We start from the raw sequence: 24,650 nt of genomic DNA, 5'->3' as shown, positions 1-24,650 counted from the left end.
GCTTTACAAATCACCTTGTCGTAAACAAGGATTTAGGTCAGACAGTTATTAAAAACTTATTATAATTTACGAGGGCTATCCACAAAGTACATTACGTTTTGGAATTAAAAATAAAGTATTGGGAATTTTTTTATTATATACAGATGAAAGCCACACTTAAATACTACTTTCTACATAGTTGCCATTTCAATTAAGGCATTTATCGTAGCGATGGACGAGCTTGGAAATTCCTTCGTCGTAAAATTCGGCCGCCTGCACCTTCAACCACGTAATGACTGTCTTTTGGGACAGAAAAGGTGTGATTTTTGTGGATTTCCTGGAAAGAGGCACTACAATAAACTCTCAAAGGTATTGCCAAACTCTGCACAACCTCAGAAGAGCAATACAAAACAAGCGCAGGGGAAAGTTGGGTTCAAAGATCTTGCTGATTCACGTCAACGCCCGGGCCCACACGGCAAATGCCACTCGTGAAGTTCTCGAATCTTTTAAGTGGGAGTTGTTTCCTCATCCGCCGTACAGTCACGACCTGGCACCGAGCGACTTCCACTTATTCCCAGCAATGAAGAAGTGGTTGGCTATGCAGCGTTTTGATGACGACGCACGGCTTCAAGAAGAGGTAACCACATGGTTGAAGGCGCAGGTGGCCGAATTTTACGACTAAGGAATTTCCAAGCTCGTCCATCGCTACGATAAGTGCCTTAATTTAAATTACAACTATGTAGAAAGTAGTATTTAAGTGTGGCTTTCATCTGTATATAATAAAAAAAAATTCCAATACTTTATTTATTTTTAATTCCAAAACGTAATTTACTTTGTGGATAGCCCTCGTATTATTGTTCTTTTGATATGAGATCGTTCAGGACAGGAGGTACGAAGAGAAGCTGAAGTTGCTATGCACCCGAAGGTAAAATTTACTACCGAGCTCGAGAGAAATAATTATTTTTACTTTAAGATAACTAGCAACTTTAGCATCAAATTGTAATTTGCACGTGGTAAGGAATATATGGTGCTACATTTAGGGGTAATCTTCCGTAACGTTGCTTATTGTTTTTAAAAATCGAGTCTCACTCATATTTAACTGATGTTTTTAGTGATGCGACTACCAAAGTGGAAATAATTTAAATACAACGCTATATGCAACGTGTCCATTAACTGCACATCAGCCTTGACTAATTTTCTTGATCTTGCATAGATTTTACGCAATAGTTCACACTATATCACCTGCTGAGAAGTGTCATATTTATATCGGATGTAGTGCATGCAAGATAGGTTATCAGAATATTGAAACACTTCAGACTGGTTGAACTGGCGTGTGACGGAAACTACGAAGACATGTTGAGAGTAGAGGGACATACTAATGAAAATACTGAAGTGCTGCATAATAGGAGTAAGAGACATGGAATGAACATGTTTAGAGAAATTTTTCTAAAATAGAAACTAAGCTCAGTGATTTTTCATTGAATGAACTGAGTATAGTTCCAGTACTTGCTTGAAGATAATAAGAAATTTTCTTGTGTGATGTATGCTGGTGTCTTAATTGCCTTTCTATTCGCTTTTTTTTCCCGTAGCCTGCGGCTGTTAACGCGAGGTGTGGCACTTCGACCACTGCAGGACGTGTTCCACGTTCTCTGCTCGTTTGCTACACGCATATCACCTGACATTTTGTCTGTACCAGTCTTTCGGGTATTATGGAAATATATTACACTTTGTACTCTACCTCCAATGTGTGGTGCATTCATAATGCAAGCATCTAACGACAATAGTTAGAAAAAATTTGAATCGTTTGCACCATCAACGTAATCAATATTTTTGTCGAAAGTGATTCGGTTAGAATTGCACTGTACCTAAAACACGGCATCTGGTGGTCAAATTTTCACCTCACGCTACTTTTGGTACAGTTCTCGAACCACGCTACTGTTTGTTGCGGCGAACAGCGTCGGAAGTGAAGGAAACGTGGATGATGCATTGAAGTTTCGTCACGAGACGAGCGCGAAGGCGTTTCAAATAAAAATTTGTGAAGACAACAAATACAAGGCACTGAGGGATAGTGGATCTCAGTTTACGTCTAGGAGAAAAGGTCTGTCCCTGGAAAGAGCTAAGAGTTAAGGTGAGTGGAACAACGTTGTAGCTGCTGCTCGTAATGAAAGTGCTTTTCGTAATCCACGTAGCCAGTTACGTGTATTTGCTTAGTTCTAATACAGTAGGCCTAGTTTAACAGGTAGCCTAAACTTGAATGCCTTCAACATAATTTTGGTTTTTCATACGATTTTCATTCTAACGTACCGCAATTAAAATAACAAAGTGGATTGCAGCTATTGGTTTAAAAAACAGCTGCTATGGCAACAACCAGTCAGATACCGATTCTGTTGAGGTGTCGTATCGTTCTGCCACCTCAGGCACCTGCCAGTCACTTGCAGATGACGGTTGGGGCCGTTGACGTAACAATCGTGATACATTTCCGTTGTTTTGTTTCCATGTGTGGCATTATTATTTTACCAGACAGAAAACCCTAAATTAGTTGCGAAAGTGCGCAGAAGTGATATTGCTAGCAAACTCAAAATTGCACGTTAACGGGCAGCGTGTGAATGTATGTGGAACGGAAACTCAGCTATTGCTGCCTCTGCTGTATTCTGTGCCCGGGCAATTAATGTAAACAGACATCGCCGTCGGCCCCCCCCCCCCCCCCACACACACACACACACACACACACACACATGATCAACTTGTCACTTCGTTATTGCGATAGAGCTATAAATATAGCATGTTTTCTGAGATGTTCGCGTATGTCAGGAATAGAGTTTCGTTTTTTCTGATAAAAATTTTTCCAGTGTCAGTTTTCGTGCGGAGATTTATCGGCAAATTAGGTGCAGCTCTTAGAGTTTTTATTAACCTGATTGACAGACGTAAGTTTGGACTTACAGTGCAATGAGACTGCTTCTGAAGAGACTAAAGTCAAACCGCCATTATTCACCATCGTATCATTCGTCTTAGAAACCGGTAAGCCACACGTACATCAGGACACTATGTCAAAAATCATCTAAAGCAGTCGTCGTCAAACTTTCTTACTCAATAGCCAATATTCACACTGCATGGCGGCACTTTGGCCCCATACGTACCGATCTTGTTAACTGGTAGACTACATAAATTACTATGCTGTGAGCCTCCCCCCCCTCCCCCCCCCCCTCCAGCTAATAACAACATAACAGCTATCGTACTTAAATTTAAATTGATTATGTCATATGAAACACAGTCACAAATATCATTTACTAAATATCTGTAATATCATTCTTCTACTCATTGCTTATATTTCAACACATCTAAATTAATTTCATGTTCTTTGCTACCAATACGCTCGAAGAAAAGATAAGTAAAAGACGCACCACGAAGGAGTTGCGCAAGTTGGTCAGATATTGATTTCCGTACAGATATACACTGAAAATGCAAAATTGTAAACTCTAGGGGCCGACGGATGACTGTGACACTCCAGCGCTATTTCACCTGCAGCTGGTAAGGATAGTAAACAGGGGACATATCGACACCAGAGCATAAAGTCTTTGTAATCTCATTTTGTATACTCATTTGGACAGTATGTCGCACAGATGGACGCGTGAACATTATGCGCATATGTTAGCATTTGAGAGGAAGTATAGAAGACCTCAAAGAAGCCGACTAGAGTAATAGACGGATCACTCGACAATTGAATAGGAGCGGTGCTAAAATTCGGTAGATGTTGGCAGGGATGAGCAAACATGACCGCAAACAATGTTCAGAAAGAGCTGACAGACAGGCGACAGAAGGTGAGGACCGAACAGTGGTCATAGAGGCATTGAGTCCTGGATTCATCATAGCCATCGATCCGACACGCAACTGGCGCTTCAGTGACAAAGACCAATAATAGGTGGCACATACAAAGGCGCTGGGCACACGCAGCCCCTTGTGCCAATTATCATTGACATATGTCCACCAAACATCCGGTTTGTAGTGGTTTCGGGTACATTTAGCCTTGAATCTCATTGACAGGCGTAGAATCTTCTTCAGTGATGACTTCCACTTCCAGGGGACTTGTGACATTTTCGTATGTGGCGCACATAGGGCCCAGAGCTATTGCTACCCATTCTTCCTTCCCTGGCTGCATTTCCTTCACCCTGCCCCCTCCCACACTATACACACCCCTTCCCTATTGCTCCCTCTTTCCACTCTCTTGATGTTCCAATTTATATCCAGCTGGTTCACTGTATTGCTTGCAGTTTAGTTCCTTCTGTTTGTACTCTTTCATCCTTCTTGCCTTTTAGGTGCCCACTTGAGGTTTGACCTCAACTTCTAAATTTACTGCTTTGAGTGTGAGCCATTGAAGGAAGAACTCCCTCCCCAGTGTCAACAGCAAGAATTCGTCCACGCCCTTCGTCTCCCGCCGCCCCGCCCTTCGTCTCCCGCCGCCCCGCCCTTCGTCTCCCGCCGCCCCGCCCTTCGTCTCCCGCCGCCCCGCCCTTCGTCTCCCGCCGCCCCGCCCTTCGTCTCCCGCCGCCCCGCCCTTCGTCTCCCGCCGCCCCGCCCTTCGTCTCCCGCCGCCCCGCCCTTCGTCTCCCGCCGCCCCGCCCTTGTAGTGGGGCTGTTAGGCACCCAACAAGGAGATCACACTACTGATACCTGAGCTGTTCCCTCCCCATGTACGCCAAGGAATGTTAGCTTTTCTTCCTGGAGTACCAGAATTCCCAGCAACGCCTGCTGTGCCAGGTGGCCCTTGCTGTGGCTGCGTGGCACCCATGGGGCGAGTCCCTGAATGGTGTGGCTGGTATCAAGTCAGGTGCTTGGCATATGAATTGTATCAAGCTGCAAAAATTTGGCTGATCTCAAATGGCTGTTTCTCCAAATGATGGATCATTGAATGCTGTTTTGTATTACCCTTCAGTCTTTCCTTCCCTGGCTACAACATGGAAGGAGGGCCAGGCTCTCCATCTTGGGGTACGACACTTGTTTGTGGAGAATATTGAGACCAAGTTTGGTGAAGTGACATCTCTCAGAAAGATGTCAGGCTCCCTGCTGATCTAAGGTTCTTCTGTCGCCCAATATGCAGCTCTTCCTGCTTATCGTCTTGGCCATGTTACAGTGTCTATTACCCCTCACCAATCTCTGAATATGATCCAGGGTGGATTTTTCATAGTGAACTCATCCTACAAACTGATGAACTCCAGGCTAATCTGGAGCACTGCAACATTCATTTAGTTCGGCATGTGCTGAAGGGACACAAAGATAACTGCACCAGCACTGGCACCTTCATTCTGGCTTTTGAGGGGCATACCCTCCCAGAGAAGGTGAAAGGTATGTGCTGCAGATGTGATGTGAATTCCTATGTCTCGCCACATATAAGGTGCTTTCAGTACTTGCATTTTGGGCTTATATCTTTGTGCTGTACAATGGACCTTCTGTGTGGTGGCTGTGGACACACACTCCATGAGGGAAAATCCTGTATCCGCAACCTGCATCAATTGTCATGACCTCCACTCCCCTAACTCGCCATATTGCCCAGCTTACAAGAGAGAAAAGATGATCCAAAAGTCCCTGGATCACCTATCTTATGCTGTGGCTCGTGAAAAATGACTCCAGCCAGTGTAAGTTTCTCCAAGTTTTGCCACAGTTATACTAGTTTCTCATTAGTTATTCCTTACTCCAGCCCCATCCCCTTCTCCCCTACTGTTCCCACAACCTGCCCTTTGTGAACTGTTCCTCCTCACAGGCCAAAGAAGCGCCCCCCTTGTTTAACACCTGCTGGTAATAGGGCTCTCCCCTGGGACCACTCTCCCCAGCATCTCTGACCAGAAGCCTACTACCACAACTTGGCCATGAGATGCACCATCTTGAACCCCAAGGTCCTTTCAGTTCCAGATCTTGCAGATGCCTGTACTCCCTCTGTGCTGTGCCCTCATCCACCTCCAAAGGAGGGAAGGAGAAACTTCAGTCCCAAGACAAGGTCCCCTGCTGCCTTTGGAGGTGCCATCTCCCCCCTTGCAACATGAGTCTGACATCTTATTTATGGATGTCACCCTATCCTTGCCAGTGATGACCACTGACAGTGACATTACCTCCTCCCAGCTTCTTTATGTCTAACCTGGGCTCTCGCTACACAATCATCCAGTGAAATTCCAGTGGATACTGTCGTCACCTACCGGAAATACAACATCTAGTTTCCTCCTATTCGGAGTTCTATGTTGCTCTTGAAGAAACACACTTCAGTGATGATAAATCTCCAATGTTCCGTGTTTACCACACGTCCTGTCTGAACTGTGCTGACCCTGTGGTGGCATCTGGTGAGGTCTGAACTTAGGTTCGTTCAGGTTTCATTACTGACTGGATCCCCCTTCACACCAAGCTGGAAGCAATAGTGGTTAGAATACATACGACTCTGGTAATCGCCATGTGCAATGTGTACATCCCTCCAGACAGGTATCTTCCTTTGCACTTAATACCTTAATATAACAACTCCCACCCTAGTATCTCCTCTTTGGGGGACTTCAATGCCTACTACCTGCAGTGGGGAGTGCTACTTCAATGGGTAGGGGTCTCCTAAGTGACCAACTTACTACACTTTGTCTCCTCAATGATGGTTTCCCTACACACTTCAGTGCCACTCATGGCACCTTTACTTACATCAATCTCACGATCTCATGCTCTGCATCATCCCATGATGATCTTTTAACAGTGGCCACTGTCTGGTGATTCTATCATTCCCCAAATTTGACATCCTGCAGGGGCCAAGTGGCCTTTATGTGCACTTAAACCCCTCTCTCTCTCTCTCTCTCTCTCTCTCTCTCTCTCTCTCTCTCGAATTCCATTGATGTGGTCGTGCAAAACGTCTCTGCCACTATTCCTCATGCTGCTGGCACTCCTGCCCCCTATCCACTAGTCCCCCTCATCATAGACTGGTACCATGGAGGACCAAGGATATAGCAGTCGCCGTCTAGGACAGCTGACAGGAACTGCAGGGATGTAAACGACACCCATCACAGACCAACTTCACGGCTCCATGCTAAGGCTCATAGAAACTAATGCTAGCAGCGCTATGTTTCCTCCCTGACGACGAATGCCGTTTCACCGCAGGTTTTGTCAGAGCTCTGTAGCCTTCTAGGCCACCAACGACTGTAGACTGTCCAGGGTCTTAACTTCCTAATGCTCTGTGCACTGATCGACCAGTTCTTGCAGCACACCTCGCAGCCCATTTCGCGATGGCATTGGCGTCCTCTTCATATCCCACTACCATTCTCTGGCACACACGGAGTTGCACATACCCACTCTTTCAGCCATCATCACGTTGAATCCTATAATTAAGCCTTCTGTGTATGGGAATTCTTGCAGGCTCTTACCTCTTCATGGGACACAGCCACAGGCCTGGACTCCGTCCACAACCAGATGATCAAACACTGGACATTACTGAGAGGCAACATCTCCTCAGGGTCTTCAACCACGATTTGCCCCCCAGGGGGTCCACAACTCTTTTGTGGATACATGCGTAGCGAGCACGGGACCCCGAGCTAACAGTTACTGTTGATGACCGTGCAGCTTTTCCCTGGAATAAATAATGACTAATTGACAACCTCAGCTGCCGACAGGTGTTGTTGATATACCTCGATGTGGACAGCTGAAAATGTGTGCCCCGACCGGGACTCGAACCCGGGATCTCCTGCTTACATGGCAGACGCTCTGTCCATCTGAGCCACTGAGGACACAGAGGATAGCCCGACTGCAGGGACTTATCCCTTGCACGCTTCCAAACTCTTAGTGCAGTAGCTGATATAAACCAAATGGTTGTTGATTGGTCTCACAAGTTCTGGAAGGGACAGCTCGAGTTGACAATGACACAACTGAAGATGTGATCCTTTCAAGTAATATCGATGACACTGACTTCTAGGAAGAGGGCAATGAAATTGCTGACAGTGAAACGTTATTCCATAGTCACGAACTTCTGCCTTCATTTTGTGGTGAGCCAATCAGAAGATTGGCCCAAGAAAAAGGCAGAGAACATAAGGTTGTAGTGAAAGACAGGGAGTTGTTGGAAAAAAGACTAGCTTTATACGTAAAAATGCGTTTAATACGAGAGCAATATAATCAAAAATATTTTTAGTTGAGACAGAGAAATAATGAAAGAAGAGAATTACCTCAAAATGGAAGTTACAAGTTCAGGAACGAAATGGAGCAAATTCCGGTACTTCAGGCAAAGCGCACGAGAAATTGAGGTTTTTGTAAATGAGAGTATGTTTTATACAGGTAAAATATTTTATTTGCTTGATTCTTTTTCGAATGGTGGAATGCTCCTTCTTGTCATTCGACCTTATATTTATTATTTCAGCAATAATTCATGAATTTTTTCTAATTACCATGGTCTAATATTAATTTGTAAGAACAGTATTATAAAAGTAGATACCTTGTTTTTCTTGAAAAATAAACAAAATATCTTTATTGTAAAACTTTGTGTACTGAAGTAAAAAGTAAAATGAAAATGTGAATCCCTAATGGAAAAAGAAAGGATAACGAAAACAGAAACGTAACTATAGAATTACACATAAATAAAATGGTCACATTTCACCGCAGTAGTGAAGATCCAGTCAATCATTTATTCATTCGAGAAGGAAAGGTCTTTATACTAGTTTGTCATTTTACTAGCGACTTAGATACTTTTAATGAAAATAAAGTATAATAGACCTAACAGCTTGGCCTGCAGCATATGCTTCCGGCTGAAATGCATAATGGTCGATGTCATTCACCTCCACAATATCAGGGTGAAACATATCTCTAACTTCTATTATAAAGTTGTGCAGAACTGCACCAGCCGCAATAACATTCCCACAATGGTTTTGTTTATCTCGTATTGTTTTAGTGAGAATCTGGAAACGTTTCTTGCGGAAACCGAATTTACTCTTTTACGCATCTGGTAGCAGTAAGGGCTTTATTGCAACGTCTTACGTGGGGTCGAAACATAGGAGTCGTAAGATGTTCAGAGGGATCGTATCCACTATTTCTAACAGGAAAACACATTACCCATTCAAATTTTGCAACAACTCTAGTATAGTCCCATATGCGTGCGTCATGGGTCGAATTCGGCCAACGGGAAACAACGTTCCAACTGTTTATATTGGCGTCAGAGATGATTTTTCCATTGATATGAAATTTTTCCGGTTTCTGTAGAACTATGGTTGTGCTCCAAAAGGACAAATTCCACATCTATGGCCTCTGAAATTCGGGATTCACCAGTTAGATAGTATTCTCTTTTGTTCTGTGACATACGAGTAATACATCGATTCTATAGCATGGACACATACAGTGGCTTCAAGGCATCTAAACTGTTTAATACACTATTAAAAGCTCGTCCAGCAGTAGTGCGGTGGATGTTTTCTTCTGTGCTATGACTTGATTAATACCGGTGCGAAATATTCGCAGTCCACAAGGAAGTTGAAGCCTGGAACACAAAGCACGGTGCCTGTCAGAACTACTGCAGTAACAGGTCCAGCACACGAAGCAGTGACTACTTTTTTAGTCATTAATCTTGTTCCGGGGTAACATCAAGCGCCGGCATGTCGGCCCAAAACGTAATAGCAGAGAAATCTGTGAGAAGACGACAGCCGATAGTACGCTGACTAGGACCGCACCACGACGGGACTGGCCTCCTTGCGTCGATTGTACTAGAAGATGGAACGAGTCGTCATCCTAACTGTTTAGCTGAGACTCGTGCCTTGTATCACTTACTTGAATGGAAATTGTATATCGAAGGACTTTATTTGCAGGTTGCCAATTGCTTGCGACTTTTCATTATGAAAAGGATAAGTCAGTGCAATTATTGTAATAAACTCCATTAATATAATGTGCTTGTATGCTGCCCAGCTATGCGAGAAAACCGCTTCTTATTCGCTCTATATTAAACGAATGGGCAGGATGCCACAAGTCTTCTGACTGATTTGATGCGGCCTGCCACGAATTCCTCTCATGTGTCAACCTCTTCATCTCAGAGCAGCACTCCGCCTGCAAGTCCAGGGGTTAGAATAGGCCCGAGGTATTAGTGCCTGTCGTAAGAGGCTACTAAAAGGAGTCGCACACGTTTGTCTATATGGGATGGTCCCCTGTAGGGTTTGGCATCCGTTATTCAAAATTTTCCCGAAGAGCGACCCAATTGGGGAAGGGCGCCTCACATGGTACATAGTGTCCATCATGCACTGACACCTCACGCATCCTTCGTCGATGTGGGTCTACACTTCTGCTCATTCTCCAACTGTTGGGTGAGGACACCCTCCTGGGTTTTTTTTTCCTCCACCCTCTGTGCAGTACTGCTTTCTGCACTGTCGATGATAATGGACTTCTTAGCTCGTTTGCCGCCTGATATTCAGCATGGTAGCCAGTCCGTTGTGGTGGGGCCGCTATGTACCCTGCTGGTTGTAGCCCCCTGACCACACAGGAATCCATGTGCTGATGCCTGCGCCGTTAACTCCCCACGTATGACAAGGAGTAGATGCCAGTCACCCAGGGGCATTGGGACTCCTGGCAATGGCAATCTTGCTAGGTGGCCTTTGCTGTGGCTTGGTGGCGCTGTGGGCAGGGCCCCTGGTCGGAGTGGGTGGCATCAAGGTGGATGACACGAATGAAGCGTAGTCAATCATCTCTTGCTGGTTTACGAGCTCAATTCGTCACACAGGAATACAACCCCAAATCGTTCCCCTCCCTGGCCACACCATGGGAGGAACGTTAGGCTAAGGATGGCAGCGGATCTTATTCGCCCCAGTACCTTGTATGTTAGAGAGCTGATGGGAATTTTCATGACGATGGTCAGTTTTTTGTTGAACATTTAGAGGACAAGTTTGGGGAGGTGGAGGGAATGTCCAAAATGAGATCAGGGTCTGTCTTGATCAAAACAGCGTGCTCTGTCCATTCACGGACGTTACTCGCTTCTGGCAAGCTGGGGATGTTTCTGAAACCATCATACCAATAAAAGCTTAAATATGGTCCAGGGTATCATATTTCACAGGGACTTTCTTTTGCAGTCTGACGATAAGCTGCGCGCCAATTTAGAGCGGCGAGGCGTACATTTCGTCTGGCGTGTCCACTGGGGTCCAAGGGATAATCAGGTTGCCACTGGTGCCATCATCTTGGCATTCGAGGGTGATACATTGCCAACAAGGTCAAGGTGATGGTCTACCACTATGATGTAAAGCCCTATATCTCCCGTCCGATGTGATGCATTAGGTGCTGGAAGTTCGACCGTATGTCTTCCTGCTCTACTTCCAGTGTCACATGTCGAGATTGCAGATAGTCATCACATCCCAACACATGTGTCCCACCTCCCAGCTCTGTTATCTGCGGAAAGCACCATTCGCCTTGCTCGCCAGACGGCAGGATTCTCCAGAAAGAAAGGAAAATCATTGAGTACAAGACCCTGGACTGACTGACCTACACTGAGGCTAAGAGAAAATTTGAGCGCCTGCATGCTGTACATAGGACATTGTCTTACGCGCCGCTAAAGCAATTCTGGCACCATCAGCTCCACCAACCCAGGTCACCTCTCAGAGCTGGAAGACTACACCTGCCCTCTTGATGGTGGGGGGCATTTCCCTCACTGTTGCTACCACACCATCTACTTCTGGAACAACACCCCCCTCTCCCCCAACCATCGAGGACGCCTGTCCCCACTTCTAAGCCAGAGAAGCGTAAGTCTTCTTCGGCTTCTCTCGCTAAGAGGGGGTCCCTTGGGTCACACCCTTCCCAGATTTCTGCTAATGGGAAAGAAGACACCTACCAGTGGCTAAAGAGCTCAAAAGCAATTGGTCATAGGGCTTCATGCTCATCCTCAGTCCCAGAGACTGAGCCAGTGAAGTCCTCCCAACCAGGGAAACTCAAGGAGCAGCAAGATAAATCAAAAACTAAGACCGCTAAGACCAAGGAAATTGCAGTGGCATCCACACCACCGCTACCTACAAGCTCTGCGTCTGAGGATGGGGTGGAGATTCTGGTGCCTGTTGAGGACCTAGCTCTGAAAGACAGGAGTGAGCACAACCCCTATGAAGTGCAGGAGCTGCCGTTACGCCCAGCTGAGGCCAGCTGGAATGTTGGTTCAAATTTTAGTTCAGGGTTCTCCAGTTGGATGATCGTAATTTTTTGGTAGTGGGGAGTTCCTGCATGTGTGTACATGGAAGTCTACTGCATTTTCTGAAACTTGAAACCAGTTACATACTGGAGATTTTCTGCCTCTGTCTCCATGCCAAAGGAGAAATATACTTCATTGGTGAACCATGAAAAATTCTTTAAGAGTAGGAAATCAAGCTTTTTCCATTAAATTATTATTGGTTGGAACTCAAGAGTTGTACTGCAGTTGGCCAATGAGATTCTAACACTGGCAGCATCAGCCAAATTTTGGTAGAGGAAAGTTAGCCCATTTCTCCAGTGCATTCGTCGCTGTGTGGTCGTCACACAGCTGGAGGGACATCACTTTAGAAGATACTCGCTCTTGGTCATTGTAGAGAGCGTTATGACAATATCGTCTCCTACTTTCTGTAGAAAGGAGGCCGTCCTGAACTTAGGATTAACAGCCACCACTAGAGCCCTCTTCCACCCTCACACACCTTCGGACTGGTAAGCATGGGATGTCTTTGCATCGACGAAGGTGAGGCATTCGTGAAGCCAGTTAATTTGCATAATGGTTTTGTTTTGCTGAACTGATTTGCGCAGCCAGGTAGTTGCATCTTCCATGCACTTATGCGAGAGTATTTGTGGTTGTTCATGCTTCTCTGGGACCTTTCTTGGACTGGTTAACCTTTCTTGCGATCATTGGTCTAATTCGTGACACAGCTTTATATAATTTTCATGTATCCACCCACCTGTGGCATTGCTCTTTGCAGTACCTTGTCTCGATATTAATTGCTTGTATTCTTGATTCAGTGGATAAAACGAATTTGATGTCTCTTGGCCAAAAACAGGCTGACTTTGATATCGGTTTTAGTCCAACTGAGTCTAGTTGTTGACAAATGCAAATGTGGAAATAACATTTTTTGCTTCAGTACGAAGATCCAACTATTTTCTTAACAAGCATTTTAAGCTGTAAGTTAGATTAGCGGTAATGTCGATGTGCCTTTCTTAATGTTATAGAACAGATATTCGCCATGTTGGTTTCTTTAGCATGTAGTACAGAGATCAAGCAAAGGTCATCGCCAAACCTGAAAGTGTTGTCAGTAGTGCAAATAAGTGAGCCATGTGTATTTTGATAAATAATAAGATTAAGATGTGGAAAGACTTCCTTTGATGTTCCACTGTGCCTTCCAAAGTGTGGTACAGATTGAGCTTTAGTGAAGTGCTGCTTTAACTTAAAAGTTTTATCAATAGCGCTGTTATGAAAGACATGTGCATTTTTTAAAAACCTTGTGAAGCACATAAAACGGCAGTGCCACGTGTGTTCTGAACTTGAAATCATTACCTATTTTGAGAAATAATTTGTTTAATGCAGAGATCATACTCTCGAGATACCAAAGTTTCATCTGTGTAGAAACTTTTCCATTTTCTTAGACTGTGTTGTATGTTCACATTTGAATTGGGAGATACACTAGGTAGCTAATTATGGAAAGGAAGGAGAGTAGTCTCTAAATTTCTTAGAAAGCCTTGGCACCATCGTTCTGATTGCTAAAGGCTGCAGTCTTCCTTCAAAGTTTGCTTCTGCACGTAGCCTCATTTAGGCCTAAGAATAAAGTATCAACTGTCTGCTCAGAGTATTTTTAGCCGCATGTTGTGTACTGTTACAGAAAGTAATCAGTACACAGAGATAAATATTTGTTGACGAGGCCATATTGTATTTGACATAATTTTGAGGTATAAAACAGATGAAATTTACAGGTAACGCAGAAGTTTAGGTGCTTACGTAGGTTTCACGTTGGAAGTACTGTTATACTCAGTACATATTACATATTCTTTTGAAGCTATATTCCCACATGTGATGTGACAGGCATATTTTTGTGTTTTTTAGGTATAATACAGGTTGCTCAGATACTTTGACGTGGAATCCTCTTGGGTTGTGACATCAGAAGGGGAAGGGAGGGGATGGGGCTGTTACAAGTACATCTGGGCTAATTCACTCATCTCGGAATTTTATAAAGTCCTACCACTACCATCTCGGATTTTTTAATTTCCCATTAGCGCTATGTTGAATTTTTCAGCGAATGCAGCACCTAGTGTATTAACATGTCAGCAAAGCCATACGACATTAATCTTGTAATATTTGAGACCAATTTAGAGCTACTAGCATTCATGTTTACCAAGCCATTCAAAAATACTTCATAATTATTTACCTTAATAAAACTATTGACTAGATTTTCGCTAGTTCGTCTCCATTAGGTCTAGATCATAAGCCCCCCTACATGGAAGTCAAAATATGTGTGGTATATTTTGACAGTATTACGCTTTTGAATTACTGCATGTGCGTCCACTAAGTGCTGCAGTGGTCTAAATTTTGCACTCTCTTTTTAGCAATTTTCTACAGGTACAAAGTACGCATAAAGCGATGGAAGTCTTAGAAACACTAGAAAACGGCAGATGCTAGACAACTGTAGCAACCAGTGGACATCTGTGCAGTAAGTAATGAATATAACATAGCTAAAAAATTTATGTAACAGCATTTCATTTCCTTTCATATAGGGAGAAACTTTCTCAAGATAATGAACATCATGGCAACTCAACAAAATAGCTCTAATCTGGTTAATGGTTTTGGTAATTGACTATGTAACTTTTTCCAGAATGAGATTTTCACTCTGCAGCGGAGTGTGCGCTGATATGAAACTTCCTAGCAGATTAAAACTGTATGCCGGACCGAGACTCGAACTCGGGACCTTTGCCTTTCGCGGCCAAAGCCATGTCTCCGCAATATCCTTTCTTCCAGGAGTGCTACTTCTGCAAGGTTCGCAGGCGAGCTTCTGTGAAGTTTGGAAGGTGGGAGACATGATACTGGCAGAAATAAAGCTGTGAGGACGGGGCGTGAGTGGTGCTTGGGTAGCTCAGATGGTAGAGCACTTGCCAGCGAAAGGCAAAGGATCCGAGTTCGAGTCTTGGTCCTGCACATAGTTTTAATTTGCTAGGAAGTTTTATGTAACTGTTGATAAGCAGAAGAGGCCAGAGATGATTCTCAGATCTATGACTAAAGTAACGAGCGATATTGTCGAATACCATTTCTGGAGTTGTGTGGGCCAACACCTTCCTTAAAGTTAACGAGCGGTGTGGCAGCTGTTAGCACGTAGCACTCACATTCGGAGGACACTGGTTCGAATCTGTGTCTGGCCGTCAAGGTTTATGTTTCTGTGATTTCCCAAAATCACTACAGACAAATGCCAGAATGGTTCCTTTGAAAAAGCATGTTCGATATTGTTTCCTGTCCTTGAAACAGTCTGAGTTTGTATTCCATCTCTAATGACTTAAATGTCGACATGAAGTAAAACTCCAACGTTCCTTTCTTCTTTCCTTCCAGTTCTTGGAAAGATATGAATTAGTGGATAGCGGAATAATTATTTTGAGCAAATTGCAATTAGGAATATCCTTCAGCACTAGTTAAATTTTTACCGATGATTTTTTTGTCAAACATGTTCTTAATGTAGCCATCGATTTTTCTCTTGCAGATGCACACTTTCCAGGTGGTTCTAATGGTAGTACTGGCTGGAGAATCGAATGCAGCTCGTATTCTGGGTCTGTTCGATTATCCGGGAAAAAGTCACTTCGTAATGTTCGAGGAGGTGATGAAGGCGCTCGCTGCCAGGGGCCACGAGGTGTTTGTCTACAGCCACTTCCCTCAAGCTAAGCCCGTACCAAACTACACAGACATCAGCCTGGTCGGTTCTCTGCCTTCCGTGGTGAATGGAATTCCAGTGGACGATAGGTTTGGTAGAGATGATCCTTCGGTAACATTTAAATTACTCAAGAGCCTCACAGTGAGCGCATGTGATACGCTGCTGCAGTTCCCCGCAATGCAACAACTAATGAAGTCAAATGAAAAATACGACCTCATCTTCACCGAGCCATTCACGACTGACTGTATGCTGCCCTTTGTGTACAAATTTCAGGCACCCAACATTGCACTCATTTCTTCTGTCATTATGCCATGGAATCTAGATCGCTTTGGTTTACCTGAAAATCCGTCTTATTTGCCTTACATGTTTCTACAGAGCAGTGACCACATGAGCTTCTTCGAGCGTCTGAGGAACACGTGGTATGTAACCTACAGCAAGTTATTCTTTTACGAGTATATAAACAAACCTACAAATACGGTCGTCAGGAAGTACTTCGGCGACTCTCTCCCTTCTTTAGAGGAAATCGCTGAAAATACTAGTATGCTATTCGTAAATTCAAATCCAACTCTGAATCCTCCGCGGCCATTTGTACCAGCTGTTGTGGAGGTCGGCGGAATACACATCAAGCCTGCACAGAAGCTCCCAAAGGTAAGTGCTTCAGCTTATTGTAAGTAGTCGTAAGTTAAACCTGGTGTAAGAAAGCGCCCACTGAGCAGCCCCAGCGATTGGTCATCGGGAGCAGTACACATGTACCAGGCGTTCTAACGCCACATTCAAAGTTTCCTGTCATAAATTATTTTCATTGGATTTGTACTCGGTTTGGTTGGTTGTAACTTTGCTGTTGTTCAGCTTGGGGTGACTTTGTGCATTTCCAACTGCGAGAGAAACCAAATCTGTCTGAGAAAATAAAACAAGAATTTGGTCATGTTGTATAACATCTCTAGTAATATGTACAAACTGATTAAATCCTGAACTTAAAATTAATCGCTTCCATTCAAAAATGAGGTCCCTCAGCGTTAATTATCTGCCTAATAATTCTTTTGACGAAATGGTCCCAATGCATTGATAATTTTAGTAGCAAACTGATCCAGAAATGAAAATACATTACCTCGAATTGCAGTGCTGAGAAACGAGGTGCTTGCTGCTATGTGCGCCAGCTGCGAATTTCTTGCTGAGAGTGTAGTACAATTCTCCAGATAAAAAAACTATTTTGTACCCATCATTGAGACACGCTTCAAATAAAACTGACTTGGATCGAGGATGTGGACATTGCTCTTAGGTGAAATATTCCTTTAACAAACTGTTTTTTAAACTATCTCGTGTATTATTAATTGTATGAAATTCAGGTTACAACACTCATTAACATTGACAAAGGGCAACATTGATATCAAACTCTTGCTATCACAAATGTTTGACAAATCATTGATAAACATGAAAAATATCTTAGTGAAAATTACTGTCTTTAATTAAGAATCTTAACGTCCCTGATACGGATGTGTGTCAACAATGATTCTAACTACTCGCGACTGCAGTGCCAATAGAAGACATGTTAGCTACATTTCCCTTCATACTGTTTCCATTCTAAATCACTAATCAAATCCTTCCCCTCTGTTTCACTTAGCTGTACGTTTACATTGCCACGAGTCCTCTGCTCGGCGTTTCTCACTACTACTCTTACGATAGAACTCCTGCTCTCCACGCTGCTAAGCAGCGATAACAAAACACAATCTTCCAGCGACACAGCTACTTTGACCAAAGACTACGAGCGAATAATACGCGATTCAAAGTTGTCGCTTAGCGTTTGAGACATCCAAAGTATGTAAAACTTCCAGAAATGCAAATAACAAACTCCCAATAGACCTGTTTCAACAGGAAGTAGGCCCTACTTAAGGATGTTATTTCGTTGTTACTATAGCGTGAATTACGCAGATACAAGCTCAAGTAACTACTCTTTCCTGTTTTCGCCAATCACCGTGTAAAATGTTACACCGATAGAAATCTTGTTTCAAATCTCACTAGACGGTAGATTCTTGCTTTATTAGTCGTGCTCTTGCAGTCGTTCGTATGCACTGCAAAATGTCAAAAAGTTGCTTGTATTCTGTAGTGAAACGCAAGTGCGAAAAAGTTCAAAAGTAGTGAGAAATGTGGAGAACGTCTTACACACATGCTAAGGAAAAATCCTCTACCGATGGGGCAAACATCAGAAGTGAGTTTGCTGGAATCTGCTCTGAATGTATTAGGTGTATGGAAATAGAAACAGACTAACTGCAACTTATCTACTTTTCGCAAGACAAGAGAAGTCGTGTTTTAAGAAAATGATTTCTTGGAAAGTGCTACAAGGCTGGAGGAGACTCTTACCGTAATAACCGGAGGCGACTACTCAGCAGGGTGTGATTTGCGTTCCGCGGGGAGGAATCCAAAGCGCAGTGTTAGCTCCCATGTTAGACTTAAGATGGAAAGTGAATTATTAACTGAATATGCCCTGAATGTTTACTTCTAGTTAGATGAAACTGACAAGTGTCTATAGCTTCAAATATTTGAATTCCGCAGCGCTAATGTCTGAGATGCACCATTGGATATTCAGTAAGGGAAGCCATGATCCCAACGTTCTTCTAAGAATAGTTGTCTCGCAAGTAGCCTGACAGTGGCCTGTGGAAATGAGATTTTGAGGTGCCTGGCCAAGGGGCAGTGCCTGCGCTCAACAATCTCCTTGATGTAGCTTGATATTTCTCCGCTATGGCGCTCAATAATCCAGATCTCCCTGCTCCTGTCACCATTGTTACACTACTCATCCATCACTGTTGGCCAGATTGAGGCTGGTGTAATCTGTAAATGCACTGGTCACCCGAGAAGACGCGAACACTTGTCCCTAGTAGTAAAAAAGCAGTGGACGTCGATGCAAGCACTTGCATGCCGCCAGTCCAGTCTCCAGCAGTGCTCTAGTGTCGGGTCGGCGGTGTGGAGAAGTTGTACAGTCACTAACAGCCGTTTGGACAACGCATTGTACTCACGCCGTCATCACATTGCGTGAGCAGGCTACACTCATCGCTATGTATGACCTGTCAGCCGACTAATGATCCTCAAAAGTAACCACAGCTTCTTGCTCTGTACGGGCCCAGGTTTCACTTTTTGACACATTTTCCAAAAATCTATCATTTGTTGTCCGAACTAGCTCATCATTTGACATTTCGCCCTCAGTCAACCATTCTTAGTGACTTAGTTTCACGTTTATATTTCTTTATCAACGCCCTTCGCTTTCTGAACATTAGTAATCCTTACAACTGCACATGAAGGCTGTGATGGGCCTTATTGTACGTCATAAATATTAATCATCTATTTCTGATACATTGCTGTAAGTTTATCCAAATCTGAACTCACTTGGGCATTTTTTTCTGGGTGTATATTTTCAGAAACATTGACTTCGATGACTACAGTAACAGTCATGTGGAATATTTATCTTGAAATTGTTCCTCATACCAGTGAGATTGAAAACTTATTGCTCACCTTCAGATTTCTCAAGATCCCAAAATATGCATTCCTACTTCCTGAGAAGCTCTTTATTCCAACAGGATTGTATATATTGTACGCTGGTCGGCCGCCAGGTGCTATGTAAACATCACATTTCAGACTACGCGATCTCTTGTGATAATTGCCTCACTGAAATTCTGCGCGCTCTGAAACATTATCAGCACTGTACAGTTCTTCAGAGAACTATATCATCTGTTTTTTCAAGTTACGAGGCAAGCGTTAAGTTCATGGCTTTTCAACCAAATGTACAGTGTTCAGACATGATTTCCGTAATAGTCACTGTAAAATTATTTACGAATGTGAGCATTTGTTTGCAGAAGCGTCTAACACTAGCTGACGTTTGGAATATTTACATCGCGACCCTGTAATGCATCAGGCGAGAACTGTCACATAAGTCTTTTTATTCAGGTCGCAACAATTTTTCGGTCTCCCAGATTTGGTTTTGGTTACGGTATTGTCAGATTCAATAATGCGACAATTACAAGCACCAAGCAAAAATTACTGCCGATAGAAATGAGCGTTCCACGTAAACAGCTCGCGGAAAGGGTCCAGCTAAGCTGGTCCGCGCCACACACTCCCTGCCCCCTTGGCAACAGGCCAAGCTGCAATTACCATTGCCTTCATTCGTTAGGGACCCTCTTACCTTCCTCACTTACAGCCGTAGCGGATGAAATAGACCAGTCAGAAAGCAAAACTTGTCACATTCATACCACACTGCTGCTCGTGCTGCTACTGCTGCTGCTACTACTACCACTACTACACATCAATCTGAGCGCCCAACACAACGCTTTAGCCAAGATCGTAGAAGGCGACTCAGTTTCATAAAATCACCGAAGCACAGCAAAGGCTTGAATAAAACGATCAGTGGCCGGCCGAAGTGGCCGTGCGGTTAAAGGCGCTGCAGTCTGGAACCGCAAGACCGCTACGGTCGCAGGTTCGAATCCTGCCTCGGGCATGGATGTTTGTGATGTCCTTAGTTTAGTTTAGTTAGGTTTAACTAGTTCTAAGTTCTAGGGGACTAATGACCTCAGCAGTTGAGTCTCATAGTGCTCAGGGCCATTTGAACCATTTTTTTAAAACGATCAGTGCTAATTTTGCTGAGATATTAATGCGGTAAAGTAATAATTATCTGCATTCCAACAGGAATTTGTGTCAGTGAATTAAGCAAAAATTGAAATGTTAGTACGTTGTTTGATATTATTCTATACACATTCATGCAGTCAGAAAACCCACTTAACTGTATTTTACACGAAGTACCAAGTTCGTAAACATGCCACACAGCTGTCTACCTCTTCTGATATCATTTCCCACCGAATTCTTTGGAAGAAAGTTCGCAGCGAGAGCAGTCAGTAAATTAGTGACGTACGACCTCATCAGTCCAAATATCTTCTATCAATGGTGTATTATCCCCACACACGACAGCTGATGTAAGTGAAATTCTCAAAAATTACTGCAGTGGTGAGACCACTTACATGCGCCCTCTACCCCATCTTTTCATTAACAAATACATAATCCCCTTTGTTGGGTATCACCTGAGACCACTTTTTCAAATTTTTCAGAAATGCGGATCATGCAGGGAAGGTCGCCCAATGCAGTGTGTGTGTGTGTGTGTGTGTGTGTGTGTGTGTGTGTGTGTGTGTGTGTGTGAGAGAGAGAGAGAGAGAGAGAGAGAGAGAGAGAGAGAGAGAGAGAGAGAGAGAGAAGTGTCAGTTGTGACTGGGGCACAGGGACTTCAGAGCAGTAAATTATTGGCCAGGCAGCCATTGTGAAGGGGTGGCACCCAGGGGGGAGCCCCCATTTGGAGTGGATGACACTACAGCAGATGACTCGTATATGAAGTGGATGAAGCTTTCTCCCACTGGTGGTCACGTGACCCCACCAGCCTCTTCCAAAGGATTGAAATCTTTCAATGCAGAGGCTCAGCCCCAAAATGTTTCCATCCCTGGCCAGCCTGAGGGCAGAATGTCAAAGTGACAAATGTGGAACTATTGCCCCCAAATCCCTAGTCTGTGCAAGGACAGATGGGGGTTCTTTTTTGGCCACAAAGCCTTTACTCTTTGGAGAGACTCCAACAAGCTTTGGGAATTTGAAGCCATCTCCAAAATGAAGAGTTAGTCAGTTTTGATTAAAACAGCATCCCCTGCCAAGTCATTGGCATTACTTTCTTGTCAACCTGGGTAACATTCCAGTGACTGTCACTCTGCCTGATAGCCTAAACATGGTTTTCCATCAAGACCAACTCTCGCAGTCTGATGATGAGCTACATGCCACCTTGGAATGATGGGCTATACACTTTGTCATCTCCATAGCAAAGCAAAGGACAATAGGGTTGCTACTGAGGCCTTCATCTTGGCATTTGAGGGCGATTTTCTGCCTGAAAAGGTCAAGGTGATGGTATATACCAATGTGATGTGAAACAATATGTCTCCTCCCCCCTGTCTGCTCAATTGTATGACATTTGGGCACATATTAACATTGTAATTCCAGCAAAGGACAATAGGGTTGCTACTGAGGCCTTCATCTTGGCATTTGAGGGCGATTTTCTGCCTGAAAAGGTCAAGGTGATGGTATATACCAATGTGATGTGAAACAATATGTCTCCTCCCCCCTGTCTGCTCAATTGTATGACATTTGGGCACATATTAACATTGTAATTCCAGCGCAGTCTCTAAGGATTGCAGACGACTGTTGCAGGCGGACATTCCTTGTACTCCTCCCAGTCTGTGTCCATTGTAGAGAAGAAACATTCACCCTCCTCACACAGTACAGTTTTCAGATTTTGTATATATGAGAACGTGTTCTGACTGACATGCCAAGAGGCCAAGAAAGAGGAGTGCCTACGATGTTGCTTCTCTACTGACTGTATTCTCCTCCATTATGCATTCTACAGTGAGATCTCAGGGCCACTCAACTGTGCCTGCACCCCTGATGATTGGGGGGCTCTCCTGTGATTTTTCCCCCAACCACCTTGGCAGTAATTCTCCCCAGTCAGTAGGGACGCCAGTTCACATCACCCAGCCACACACATTACCCTTGTCCTGCTTCTCATGCCTGGAAGGGGTCCCTTAGGACATTCCCCTCAAAGGTTTCTGCCAGTCTGCAACCGGATACTAGCCAGTGGCTGAAGGAGTCACAGGCTGCTGCCTTCGAGGTGTTTGATCGAACTAATTCAGGGAAGTACTCCCAAACATCCAATCACCCCAAAGAAAAGAAAGACAAAAGTAGTCTTCAAAGACGAAGGAAATTTCCATGGCCCCCATCCCCCAGCTCACAAGTATTATTTCTGTGGATGTGGCAGAAATCCCGGTGTCTACAAAGGTTCCCTATCACAACTCAATCTCTCAGAACCACTGTGTCTTGATACCATGTCCTCTCAAACAGTGGCAGCAAGTGACCTTCGGACATAATCTGCCTCCTTGGTATCTTCATACCCTCACAGAATAACGACAGCACTGTTCTCCAGTGGAATTGTTGTTTTTCCACCACCTGTGTGAGCTATGATATCTCTGAAGCTCCCCCTGCTTTCTGCACTGGTTTCCAGCAATGTGGATCCCTTCACTTTGTGGCTTTTAGGGATATTTTAAGTATCGTGTTTATTATGACAGGATGTCAGGTGGTGTTTGCCCATATGATCTAAATTCTTTATATAACAAATTTCTGCCTTTTGTTACAACTTTGGAGGCTGTGGCAATTCAGTTAAGGGCATCTCAGGATTTTAACATCCGTAATCTTCATCTCCCTGCTGATGGTGAAGTGCCTTAGAACTTATTGTCTGCATTAGTTTTTCAGCTCCTGCCTCTCCTAATGTTGGGCAACTTCAGTCATGATCGCTGCTCATAGTAAAGATATCGAGGTCGACCTCTACCTCTTCAGTGTTAGTTCCTTCACACACTTCAGTGTAGCACATGAAACTTACTCAGCCATTGGTCTTTCTATTTGCAACCCTGGTCTTCTCCCAACCATCCACTGGAATATCCATGACAACCTGTGTGGTAGCGACATTTCCCAACTTTCCTGTCCCTCCCTCAGTCTCACTCACCTGTGTACCCTCCTAGATGGGCTATCCACATTCCTGACTGGGATAATGTCATCTTCACTGTCGTTCTCAGCTCCCCATTAAATGGAGGCACTGACGAGGCTGTCCAGAAAGCAACAGTAAGCATTCTATCGGCACTTGAATTCTTTGGGACATCGGAAATTACTGAGACAATTAGAGTTCATAGGCAGGCTCTCCAAAGCTGTAAGCAGTATCCATCGATTGAGCACCTCATAGACTTTAAGTGGCTCCATACCAGGGTCCATTACTTCACAAAGCGACAGAACCACGAATGCTAAGAACGGTATTTTCAACCATTGGAACTTGTATGCCTCCTTTGATGGTTTGGACGAAGATCAGACACCTCTATGGTACCAGTGCTCTGCAGGTGTATTTGATATTTACTTGAAAGGTGCTGTTTTCAATTACCCAGATGCCAAAGCCAAATATTTCGCTCTGCATTATGCTTGAGCCTCTGCATCTGAGAAGTTTCAAAATGCCTTTCATGCCCTTGAACAGCAAATTACACAATTGCACTCACCTTTCCCTTCTAGCCACCTGAAGCCCTATAATGCTCCATTCAGTGAGTGGGAATTCTTCATTGCTATAGCCCTTTGTCCTGATACAGTCCTAGGGCCAGACCACATCCACAACCAAATGCTCAAATCACCTATCAGTGGACTGTCAGCATCATCTCCTTACTATACTTAACCAAATCTGAGACTAAGGTGACCTACCATCTCAATGGGAGAGCTTCGTCGTCCTACTGCTGACTCTGGGTAAGCATTCGATAGAGATGGACTACTATTGCACAGTTAGTCTCAACAATGTTCTCAGTAAGTTGCTGAAATGCACAGTGAGCCAGGAGTGCTTTCTAGCTCCATCCCATGGCACTTTCCGCCAACCCGTCCTTGTTTGTCTGGAGCCTGCCATCTTGACGCCTTCTGGCCAAAGGCCTTCTTGTTGTCTCCTTCGACCTACAAAAGGCTTAGGACATCACATGGTGACACCACATTCTTGCTAGCTTGCATGTTTGGCGTCTCCAGGACCAACTCTAGATTTTCGTCCAGAACGTCTTGTCACAACATATTTTCCAGATTGGAGTTGGTGCTTCCCATAGTAGCCTCAGATATCAAAGAGAATTGGGTCTCTCAGGGCTCTGTATTAAGGACTGCTTTTTAGTGGCCATCAACACACTACCAGCAACTGTGGGGTATGTCTCCTTGTTTGCTTACTATTACTCCTGTATTACGGGTGCCGCTAAACTCCGACTGCAGGGCGCCATTCAAATG

At 44.1% G+C, this 24,650-nt stretch overlaps 1 protein-coding gene across 1 annotated transcript in view; it reads left to right on the top strand.

Moving 5' to 3' along the window:
* The first annotated feature begins 15,650 nt into the window (after positions 1 to 15,650).
* Positions 15,651 to 24,650, top strand: part of LOC124795807 (UDP-glycosyltransferase UGT5-like) — a 38,267-nt gene continuing 29,267 nt past the window's right edge. Inside the window, exon 1 of the mRNA XM_047259888.1 lies at positions 15,651 to 16,442. Coding sequence (XP_047115844.1) covers positions 15,651 to 16,442 — 792 coding nt within the window. The remainder of the gene's footprint in view (positions 16,443 to 24,650) is intronic.

The sequence above is a fragment of the Schistocerca piceifrons genome, chromosome 4, assembly GCF_021461385.2.
Source record: "Schistocerca piceifrons isolate TAMUIC-IGC-003096 chromosome 4, iqSchPice1.1, whole genome shotgun sequence".
In the NCBI taxonomy this organism is placed as follows: domain Eukaryota; kingdom Metazoa; phylum Arthropoda; class Insecta; order Orthoptera; family Acrididae; genus Schistocerca; species Schistocerca piceifrons.
Note: the sequence above shows the minus strand (reverse complement) of the source record. Positions and strands in the feature narration are given on the sequence as shown.